Below are 11,286 nucleotides of genomic sequence, written 5' to 3' on the forward strand. Positions count from 1 at the left end.
ATTTTGTGTATTGTTATTTCATATGTTAAGAAACTGTAGAATAAAGATTTACAAATTGGAGTTCTAATTTTTGAAATCTTAATTAAATGTTAGTTATCCAGCCTGGTTGGTCCAGTTTTTAATATATCTGCTCTCCAACCAATAGGCTGTGGGTTCATGGCCATGGATTTGTACTTATTTTTAGGTGGGAGATGAATTTCATTGCCTGGTGTGAGACTACTAGCCTGCTTATTGGTATCCTGAAGTAGTTCAAATTACATAAAAAAAAAAAACTTCAACTCACAGTACTAATGTTCTATGGGTATATTGTATGTTCATTATAGGTGGGAGTCACATAAAGCATAGATTATCAAATATTGTATAAAATAATTTTAAACTTGTGTAAATATATATTTATACAATAATCTATAGTAAATTAGTGATATAATTTACTATAGTAAGCAGGAAATTAATTTTCCTGTATTTGTCTATATTGTATCATATAATTAGTTGATAACATTAAAGAAATGATTTTTATTTATTCAAATGAATATAAGTACTGTGTTGTCTTTATTGTTCTAGTGTAATACAGTATATTTACATGCATTGGTAATTATTATTGACAAGAAGTTCTGTTAAGGAAAAAATCTTAATTATTTTATTTCCAGTTATGTCAGGCAAAAGTAACTGGCAATGTTCAACTGATTAAAAGTGATCAAGGTGACAGAGATGACAGCAACCCAATAGAATGCTCTATTCAAGAGAAACAAATAGTGGATAAAAATAAGCAGGTATCATTTTAAACACTGTTAAATTGAATTTACCAATCAACTGATTCATTTAATTGCTGTTGAATTATATATTCTAGAGACGCTTAAATAGGTAAAATTGCTTTTGAATATATTATTATAAGGTATCAAAACTATTTGGTCAGAAATATCGACCAGTATACTTAGGGCTATTTTTAAAATGAGAAGAACAAAAAGGCTTGGTAGGATACTAGCTTTTAAATAATCAAACATTCGAACAGTCGTAAGATAAGGTAGTATAATAGTAAAGGACTTTGAATAGGAAGAGTAAAACAGAGGGGGGGGGGAAGGTTAGATGACAAAAGGTGATATAATTTTCTTGCTGATATGTTGTAATGTAAAATTCTCACATTAAGTTCCAAAACTGTTCATATTAAGAGATGTAATTGTTGATCTTAGTAAATAAAAACAGTTCTTAAAAACCAAACTTGTAAATGTGGTTGCATACAACAGTTTACAAATTTGTTTTGTAAATGTAGTTAAGAAATCAATTACAGTACATTCAGTGTAAAGATCCATGTAATCATCCATGAGTTATATAAGATGTCATCAATGCACAGGAAGCTTTGAAAAAAGGTCTTAAATGAGGCACTATCTGAACTCCTATGTTATTTGTTCTCTGAACTCCATAAAGTTCAGAGAACAGTGTGCAGCTTATTATGCAAGGGACTCATAAGAATATAATGCAGTGAAAGGAATATCAAGAGTGAGATATGTTATCAAATATATAAAGTTAACATAGGATGCATCCAAAATGTAGTTCCACACGCTTGACAAAGCTTTTGCCACCTCGTTGGCCAAGTGGTTAGCATGTTCGCTCTCCAACAAACAGGCTGTGGGTTTGACTCCTGCTGTCAGCATGGAAGCTTGTGATTGTCTTTAGGTGGGAGATACATTTCATTGCCTGGTGTGAGACCACCTCCCTGCTTATTGGAGGCCTGAAGTGGCTTGCAAAAGTTCAGTGAATAAAAAAAATCTAACTCTTACCCCTTTCTTAACGTTGTAATGTGGCTACCACCCATGAAAGGTTGTACATTATACTGTAGGTGAGCAGGATTTCTGGAGGGGAAAAAATCCCTAGTTCACCACAGTATGAATGTACTATAAGTTTACAGATAAACGTTTTGTGGGTGGGAGTCACATTAAAAAAAGTTAAGAGAGGAGTAACAGATTTTTTTATTCATGTATGTAAAGCTAATGTTATGCCACAAGTGAAAGAAACAATGAATGTGAAAGAACAACTTTACTGAATGCAGATGGCATCCTTGTCAGAATCAGATGCTCAAATAACGAGTCCTCATTTTGCTAGGATCTGTCAACCTGGTGTACATAACATAGTGCCACAGTGCTACCACTACACTGGATGAAGAGCTAGAGGTCTGTGAGGTTCAAGAGCTGTTGCATAATTCAGATAAGAATTCAGCAACAGGAACAAATGGAATATGAGCACAAATGCTAAAGGAATCTTCAGCTGAATTGGCTGGGCCCTTGACATGTTTCTATAAACTGAATCTCGCTTCAGGAATCTAAAGAATCTATAATGGTTCTGTTGCACAAGGGTGGTGCAAAAACCAGTGTGTCTAACTATTGACTTATTATTGTGGTGTATGGTGTGTGTGAATCTGCCAGATTTAAGGTGAGTGATGTACCCCAGGGATCAGTCTTTGGGCCATTGTTGTTCGATGCACAGTATACATTAATGATATTGGGAAGGATCTGACAGGAGATATTCAGTTGTTCGATGATGATGCAAAGATAGGGAGCTGATATCTGGCGCTTACAGAATGATTTGAAGAGACTGGAAATGTGGTTAAATGATAATCCCTATCAGTTCTATGTTAGTAAAAGTAAAGTTATACACTTTTACATGATTAAATTTCCAATGACATATTATATTGATGATCATGTTATGAGAACCTTATGAGGCTGATTTTGGAGTTATGGTTGGATATGAAATCGAAGTTCAAAATCACATTGTAAAAATTGCCAATGCAACCCAGGGGATAATTGCAATGTTGAAATGAACATTGACACATAAAGATATGAAAATTTTTTTGCTTCTTTGCAAGCCCTTGGTATGACCACACCTAGATGCACAGATTTAAAGAAGAGTTAGAGAGATGATATTGGCATTATGAAACGTTGATTATGAGGACTGAGAATATGTGGACTGTAGATAAACAGGAGAAAGAGGGGTGATATGAAGAAGTCTATAAACTTCTGAATGGATTTTATAGGGTTTAATCTGATGAAATTTTCATTATATGCAAGGTGGGGAGAGAACATAGGTGCATTAATGAAAGTTCAATTTGTGGGTGGTTAAGAAAGTGGTAAGAATTAGATTTTTCACCCACAGAGCAATGAGTAAGTGGAACAGTTTACCTGTTGAAGTGGTAAGCACATCTTGTGTGAATGAGTTTAAGAGAAGGTATGATGTCCTATCTCAACGAGTCCTTGATGCCCTGGAGGTTCAGATAATAATAATAATAATAATGTTTGCTTGTCTTTTAGTTTTACAGAGTTGGGATTTGGTCAGTCAAATGTGGACAAACAATTGGAGAATATAAACAGAAACATACTAAGTGTGTCCATTAAGTAATGAGACAACAATTATTATATCAAAACGAAGAACTATATTTGGAATTGTCAATTACACAGATTCAAAATAATCTCCCTCCAACTCCATGTATACATCTGTCATACAGGTGTTTGAAGGCATGGTGGACGTTCTAAATAGGAACCTCCTTCATTCTCTGGGTCATGCTGTGCTGGATGTCCTCAGTGTCGCCGAAGTGCCCTTCCCTTTCAAGGCACACTTCATCTTTGGGAAGAGGAAAAACTCTGTGGGAGTAAAATCTGGTGAATAGGAAGAAGCGATGGATGTTCGATCATACCGATCGACTTTGAAGCTAGCAAATGCTTCACAGGCAACTGCCTATGAAGCAGTTGTTGTTGTTGTGAAACAGAAACCAACTGTTTTTGTGGAATAGTTCTTTCTCCTCTTTAAACATTGCATACAGGCATACATACAGACATTGCATTACTCCTAAATAATACTGACCATTCACTGTGTTGCTCTCAGGAACAAATTCAAAGTGGATAATTCCAGCAGTGGCAAAAAAAAAAAAAAAATAACGACCATTGTCTTGACGTGATTTTTCCAACCTGACTTTCTTTTGTCGGCAGGATGAAGACATTTTGTGCCATTCCATATTCTGACAATTCTTTGTAACACATCATGATCTTAAGCAACTGCATGGATGCAATTTTAACAACATGAAACCTGGTGCTCTTTCTGTTCGTTTGTCAACATGTGCAGCACAAACGAATTGAACAAATCTTCCTCTTATGCAGGTCTTTCTAAGAATAATATGGCCATTTCTTTACCAACACCTGGTGCAGTGAATAGTCTAGTGGTTATTCACCTGTTCATGGGCAACAATTTCCCTAGCTTTCACCACATTTCCATTTGTCCATACAGAAACTGACTGTCCACAGCATTGTTCATCTTCCAAGGACTCCCTCCCCTCTTTAAACGTTGGACCAGCAAAACACCCGTGCATGGCTCAGACAGTCATCACCATAAACTTTTTTTTAGGTCTTGGTACACTTCTGTAACAGTTTTTCTTAATTTGTAGTAACATTTTATCACAGCTCTTTGCTCATGACGACTTCTGACACACTCCATTCACACACACACACTCTTACTTCAACAGTTGCCACATGAAAACTGCTGTGTCACCTGACTCGAAAGTTGCACCTGTGATTACAACACACTCTAGCAGCCAAAACTCTAAACACATGTTTGTTACTTTTATTAAAAGGACTGTCTTACAGGACAGCCCTTTGAATAAATCAATCTCATTTCTTAATGGGCATGCTGTGTAGTTTTAGAACTTTATTATATGTGCGATATATCTGATGTATACTTGGCATATACTTGTGAATTTTATATACTAAACTGATTTCTAATAAAATAGTAGGGTTTTTTTTTTTTTTTTTTTTTTTTTGGGCATATAAAATAGAATAATATACTACATACGAATGTGCTCTTCCTCTGGTTTTAGCAGTTTGGCAACAAACCTTTAATTTGATCATAGCATTTGTCAAAATCAAATAAAATTTAAAGATCTAGCCCATCATTAATAGTAACAAAAGCATTGTTTTATGCTTCTGTTTAGAAAGTTTGTATTATTTAAAATATTTTAGTGCAGACTTCTATTTTGTTTTGTTTTGAAATGTATATGTTCACATAGTGTTTTTTTTCCCATTTACAGAACTTTGGTGAAACAATTCAGCATCTTGTTTGTGAAGGTCAAGAACAGCTACAAGAATTGGAAAATAAAGGACAGACTGTGCCTGCTATATCTGAAGATGTAATCCAGTTACTGCTTTCAGAAGCTAAACAAGAATTAGAGAAAGAAGAGACATTTTCTTTTTCTAGAGGAAAGGGAAGAAAGCAAAGTGAAATTTGAAAGTTATTTCGAATTTTGTGGAAATAATGTGTTCCATCCGCTTATATTACAGAGAAATATTTTTATTAGAAATAATTGCTACTGTGCATGATTGCATAGTTATAGAAAGATAAATATATTTAATAAAATATATGAAATATTTTATCTATTAGTGTAAAACAATAATTATATATTAAGATAGGCAGTTGAATAATCAAAAGTAACAAATAATTTATTAATTTTATAAGTTGCATAATATTGACTAAGTATTCAGAAGTGACTATGCAGTATTAAAACATATTAACAACTGCTGCAAATTGATTTATTTTGAGAGTGCATTCCCCCCCCCCCTTCTCTCTCTGAACATTTGAAAGACTGCATTCCAAGCAGCCACTTTTACTTTTTTTTTTTTTTTTTGGCCTAATGGCGATGAAAAGTGAAAGAAATGTTAAAATGCAAAGCAATTGAATGAAATCATTATAAACCAGAACAGCTGTAATGACATTCAGCTATTTCTTTTTCTAAACTTCTAATGCTATAACATTTTTGAATAAATATAAGCTGTCATAAATACATCCAAGAAATGATCCCGAAGATTTGGAGAGCACTCGAGACCATCATCTATTGTACATTTTCAGTCATATGTATGTAGAAGGGAGGAGAGGGTTCCTTCAATAATAATGCTATGATATTATTTAATGATTAAATTTAAATAGATATGTATGAGTAAAAGTTTTTCTTATAGCTTTTGTTTCTGAGGTGCTTCTTTGCTTATAGAACGATTTAGTCCTGTCATAGAAGTTTTAGAATGTGAATACATTTTAATGGGCCAATCTGTATCAACACATTTGGATTATTGTCCCTCTCTCTCTCTCTCTCTCTGAAGATTAAACTTGGTAGCCACATCTTTAGTTTATTTATTGCTGTTAGAAAGCAAGTGATTGTTATATGTATTAGTTATAAATAAAAGTGGTCATATATGTATATGACAACTTTCACATATATATATATATATATGAAAGTACAAAGAATCTTTTTGTAAAAGTTCTTTGCAGCCTAGACAATTCAAACCCAAATTTTTCTAACTTAATCCTTATTAAATCTCTTTATGGAAAACTTTGCAAATAATGCTATTAAAAATATAAAAAAAATTAGACAAATTGTAGACTTGGTGCAGCAGAGAAGGCTGGTGATCCTGTATGTGCAAGAAACAAAATGGAATGAGAGTTTGGAGAAGGATATAAGTTATTTTCTTGCAGCACGAACAGATAGTGGAATGGAGTGGGAATTGTGCTCAAACAGGAACTTAAAGAAAATGTATTAGGAGTGAATAGAATATCAGACAAAATAATTGTCGTGCATATAGACCTTGGCGGGTCTATATTTCTGACTTTAGTTAGCATATATGCACTGTATATACAGGGTGTTCGGGATAAATTTGACAGTTTCGTAAGGAAAAGGAAAATCTTCTTTGTATCTATTAAATTTAATGAATTGACAAAAAAACATTACAGGCAGAGTTAATTACAATACTATCAACAAGATTTACTCAAAATAACCACCATTAGCATCGATCACAGCTTCAATTCTGTTTCGGAACCTCGAACAAGCTGATGCTACAGTCTCCCTGGGAAGGGCCGCAAAAACTGTTTTAATTTTATCCATTAACTGGGCTTTTGTATTACTGGAAGTGCAATTGGTGTCTTTTTCAACTGCGCCCCATACAAAATAATCCATGGGGTTAAGGTCTGGGGAGTTTGGAGGCCAAACATTTGGACTGGTGAAGTCGTAGAAATTTTCAGACAACCATTTTTGACTTTTCCCAGAGGTGTGGCAAGGGGCCGAATCCTGCTGCCATACATACGGCCTACCATTGGCTACCCTTGTTATCCAGGGCTTGACTACAGTTAGCAACTCCACGAACAAAGCCCGAATTCCAATGCCAGGGTTCTTCAACACCTGTTCCTGCAGATTTGCGAGGAATTCTGCTGTACGAACGCAATCAGATCGTCTGCTAGGGATCTTTCTTCTTGCTACATCCTCGTAGTCACCATTGCAAGTCTCTAGTTCATGCCTGATTGTTTTTACTGTATTCAGGGAGCATTGGGCAGCAGTCGTAATATCCTTATTTTGATGGCGGGCACGAATCATCATGATACAAGTTATTCTCTTCCATGATTCAGGTGGGTTCCAGCTATCCATCCTTTCTGACATCTTGTATATGAATGAAGAAGGGTCCAAACTTTTAAATGAAGAGAAGTGTGTGTTAATACATGTAACTTACGGAAAAATATAATTAATTATAAATATGTCAAATTTATCCCGAACACCCTGTATATATAAGCTGGCTGTGAAAAAGATGAAAAGGAAAATTTTTGGAAAGAGAGAGAGAGAGAGACTTAGAATGTATAAAAAGCAGATTTACAAAGTAAGGAACAGATCTTTGTTTATGGATGAACTTAGTGGCCATGTTGGTGAAAGTAATGAAGATAGGGATTCACCAAGGGTCAGCTTTGAGCAGTTTCTGTGTTATTTTCATCACTATTCATTTAGCAGGTGGCAATGCACTCAACTGTTGCAAATATCAAGGGATGGAAAAAGGTCTACTGATTTCCAATCTAGCACAAAATTAAAATTAAAATTAAATTAAATTAATGAATTAATTTAATTTTATATTTGTTTCATTTGCTTTTAGTTTATAAGTTAGTTTCGATATTTCAATAATGATTTGTTTCAATATATTACCTCGCTATTTACTAATGTACCATTAATTGAGCCGTTGGTTTTGCTAAGTCCCCCCCCCCCCAAGATATGTTTGAATTATTCAAATTTACAGTACAGGCTGGCTGTTTTGCATGGAAAGGGAAGATATACAAACAACTAGATGGGACAGCTATCCTCCCCTTTTAGCCAGTTTGTTTCTACATAGAACACTTAGAAAATCATTGAACAGGCATTGAATACAGCTACTGCTTAACACTGGCCGTCCCATTGTTAAACCAAATTGTTGCTATTTCGTGTACCGTGACAAACTTTTTTTGTGCTAGATGCTGGATATAATACCAGCGAAATATCAGTAAATAAGTTAAATAAATATTAATTATTATTATATGTTATGAATTAATACCTTGAAATAAATCAACATGAACTACCATCACACAAGCCTTTCTACTTGCTTTTAACTGGACATTCCTGTTTCTAGCAAGCAATATCTGTTAGAACATCTACTTCAAAGAGATCAAATTGATAAAACACGAGTATAACGAACCAGTTTTCATAGTTAATATGTTAGATTATATCACCGTTAAAATGTTTTCTTGGATGAAAAATATTTTATCCATAAAGAAATAATATTTAAAAAAAATGGAAAATGGCCCACAAGAGTAGCAGGTACATAATATATGATTTTTAATTATTAGAAACATAATTTACATATTATTCTAAAAATTTTATCTACTAAATTTGGTCTCTGCTTTTCATATTTATCAAGTGGAAGGACTTCTATTGTGATGTATAAGCTAACTGACTTTTCCTTTACACAGCTCCATGAAGAAAATTAAAATAGCTGCCACATATCCAAAGAGCAGTAGCCACAGCAGTCCTTCAATATCCAAAATATTGAGTGCTCTATGCATTTCATCATCACTAGATGTAGCCACTTGGTGATGTTTTAGATAAAACTTGAAGAGCTCATCTCTTACAAACTTTTCTCCAATTCCACTTGGTGCCACTTTTCTTATTCTGGAAAATGAAAAGTAAATGTATTTTCTTTTCCTATATTTTCACTATATATGTGCTAATTTATGCTTTCAGGAATAATTAAAAAAAGGAAAAATCTACTGTCAGTTATGATCAATTCAGTTTGGAAAAAAGGATTTAAAACCAGATTTGATTTGTTTCTGAACCAAGCCTGTAGATTGCACCATGCATCAGTCATTTTCATAAACTTAATAAATTATTAAAAATATCATCCTTGTGCAATTAGTGCCAATTTGTGGGTGCAGAACAAAAGTGCAATTCCTTATCTGCGATCACTATTCCTGAAATCCCTGCTTTCATAGTTATTTATAAGAAACTCTTATCTACAAAGAACTCACATGTTGTCAAATGTTTCTTTCATTGGAGAACCTTTCTGGAAAGGAATTCCAATTAAATCGGTAAAGAATTCATCTTTGGACACTAGAAATTCTCTCTGTCGACCTGACTGAATAATGGATGTCTCGCAGTACAATTTTCTTGCTATGAAGGCATAGTTTTTGTTCTTAACACGGTCAATTATATCACTTCCATTGGATAAGCTGTTTTTTGGATCTTTCAGCATAGATTGTCCCAAGGTTTGGTACATTCCACTTCTTGCTGCCTGAAACAACAACCAATAATTGAAATCTTATTTCGATTTTTTCAAATATTTTTTAAAGGAAAATCCTGAAAACTGTAAAGAAAAAAACAATAAAGAACTTACCACAAGCATTGTGTATATGTTACTGTGAAAGACTGATATCTAGCAAATGTCGATATTCTCCGGTGAATATCAGCATTCGCATAGTCGTTTAGTGTATGTACGAAATATTTGCTAAATATCATTATTTCTCACATCTTCAAAGGTCGACATTATTATTATTATTATTATTATTATTATTATTAAACAAGATCTCATGGAGTCAAAGACTCATCTAGGAGGTCCTTTTATCTCACACACATCTCATCATACCGGTTCTTAAACACATTCAAACTCCTTGCAGACACCACACTCTCAGGCAAGGCATTCAAATCATTCACAACTCTGCACGAAAAAAACCTGCCTCTCACTCCCCTACTCACACCCTCTTTATACAGTTTCCAGGGATGACCTCTGGTTCTCCCCTGATCTCCCACTATTCGCTGTAGAACTTCTCCACCATTGATCCTATAGCAACCCCTTACCAACTTGTAGGTCTCTATCATATCTCCCCTCTTCCTTCTCTCCACTAGTCTTGCAAATTACATCTTTTCAATCTTTCCTCATACTCGACATTCCAGAGGTCAGAAACTACCTTAGTCAGTCGCCTTTGGACCCTTTCCAACATCTCTTCATCCTTCTGAAAACCAGGTGACCAAATCTGGGCACAATAGTCCATGTGTGGCCTAATCAAAGCCTTATACAATGGAACAAGAATCTCCCTACTTCTACACGTCAGTGTCCTCCTCATCATTCCCAGAAGTCTTTGTGTTGTCTTCACAATTTTGGCGATGTGACCCCTAAATTTTAGATCCTTATCCACTATCACTCCCAGATCTCTTATTTCCTCTACTTCCAACAATATATTCTTACCAAGCATAAATTCTGCATCCCATCTTTGTTTTCCAAATTTTAAAACCTTACATTTTGCAACATTGAACTCACATCCCCATTTGCTTGCCCAATCAATCAATTTATTCAAGTCTTCTTGCAAGGCCACAACATCTTCACTACTCTTTATGGTTCGTCCCAACTTTGCATCATCTGCAAACAACTGAATATCTCCATCCAAATCTTCGCCAATATCATTAATATACAAGTTAAATAGTAATGGCCCTAAAACAGATCCCTGAGGCACTCCACTAGTGACTTTCCTTTTCCTGGATATTGCACCCCCATACACAACTTGTTGATACCTATCAGATAGCCAGTCTCCAATCCAATGCACTAATCTAATATCCAACCCCATCTGCTCTAGTTTGACTGTCAACTTATCATGAGGCACTCTATCAAAAGCTTTTGCGAAATCCAAGTATATTACTGTGTATCCTTCTCCTCTGTCCAAGGAAGCAGTCACTTTATTGTAATAAGTAAGTAGATTACTAAAACACGACCTCCCTTTAGCAAATCCATGCTGTCCATCAAAGATTATACCATTGTTGTCAACCCAACTCTGGATTCTAGTTCTCACAAGCTTCTCCAACAACTTAACCACAACACCCGACACACAGATAGGCCTATAGTTTGATGCTTGAGTTCGATCACCTCCTTTATGAAGTGGCACAATCTTGCCCTCCTTCCACTCTTTAGGGACTTGACCAAGTGC

At 34.8% G+C, this 11,286-nt stretch overlaps 1 protein-coding gene across 3 annotated transcripts in view; it reads left to right on the forward strand.

The window, feature by feature from the left end:
- Positions 1-5,986, forward strand: part of LOC150102195 (uncharacterized) — a 78,516-nt gene extending 72,530 nt beyond the window's left edge. For all 3 annotated transcript variants that reach the window (XM_090399371.1, XM_090399373.1, XM_090399372.1), the window contains 2 exons: positions 648-770; positions 5,066-5,986. In XM_090399371.1, the coding sequence (XP_090255497.1) occupies positions 648-770; positions 5,066-5,263 (321 nt within the window). In that variant the 3' untranslated portion in view covers positions 5,264-5,986. The remainder of the gene's footprint in view (positions 1-647; positions 771-5,065) is intronic.
- The last annotated feature ends 5,300 nt before the right edge of the window (positions 5,987-11,286 follow it).

This window comes from Typopeltis vanoorti, chromosome 10 (genome assembly GCF_054136105.1).
Source record: "Typopeltis vanoorti isolate ZY-2024b chromosome 10, IOZ_Tvanoo_1.0, whole genome shotgun sequence".
Classification (NCBI taxonomy): domain Eukaryota; kingdom Metazoa; phylum Arthropoda; class Arachnida; order Uropygi; family Thelyphonidae; genus Typopeltis; species Typopeltis vanoorti.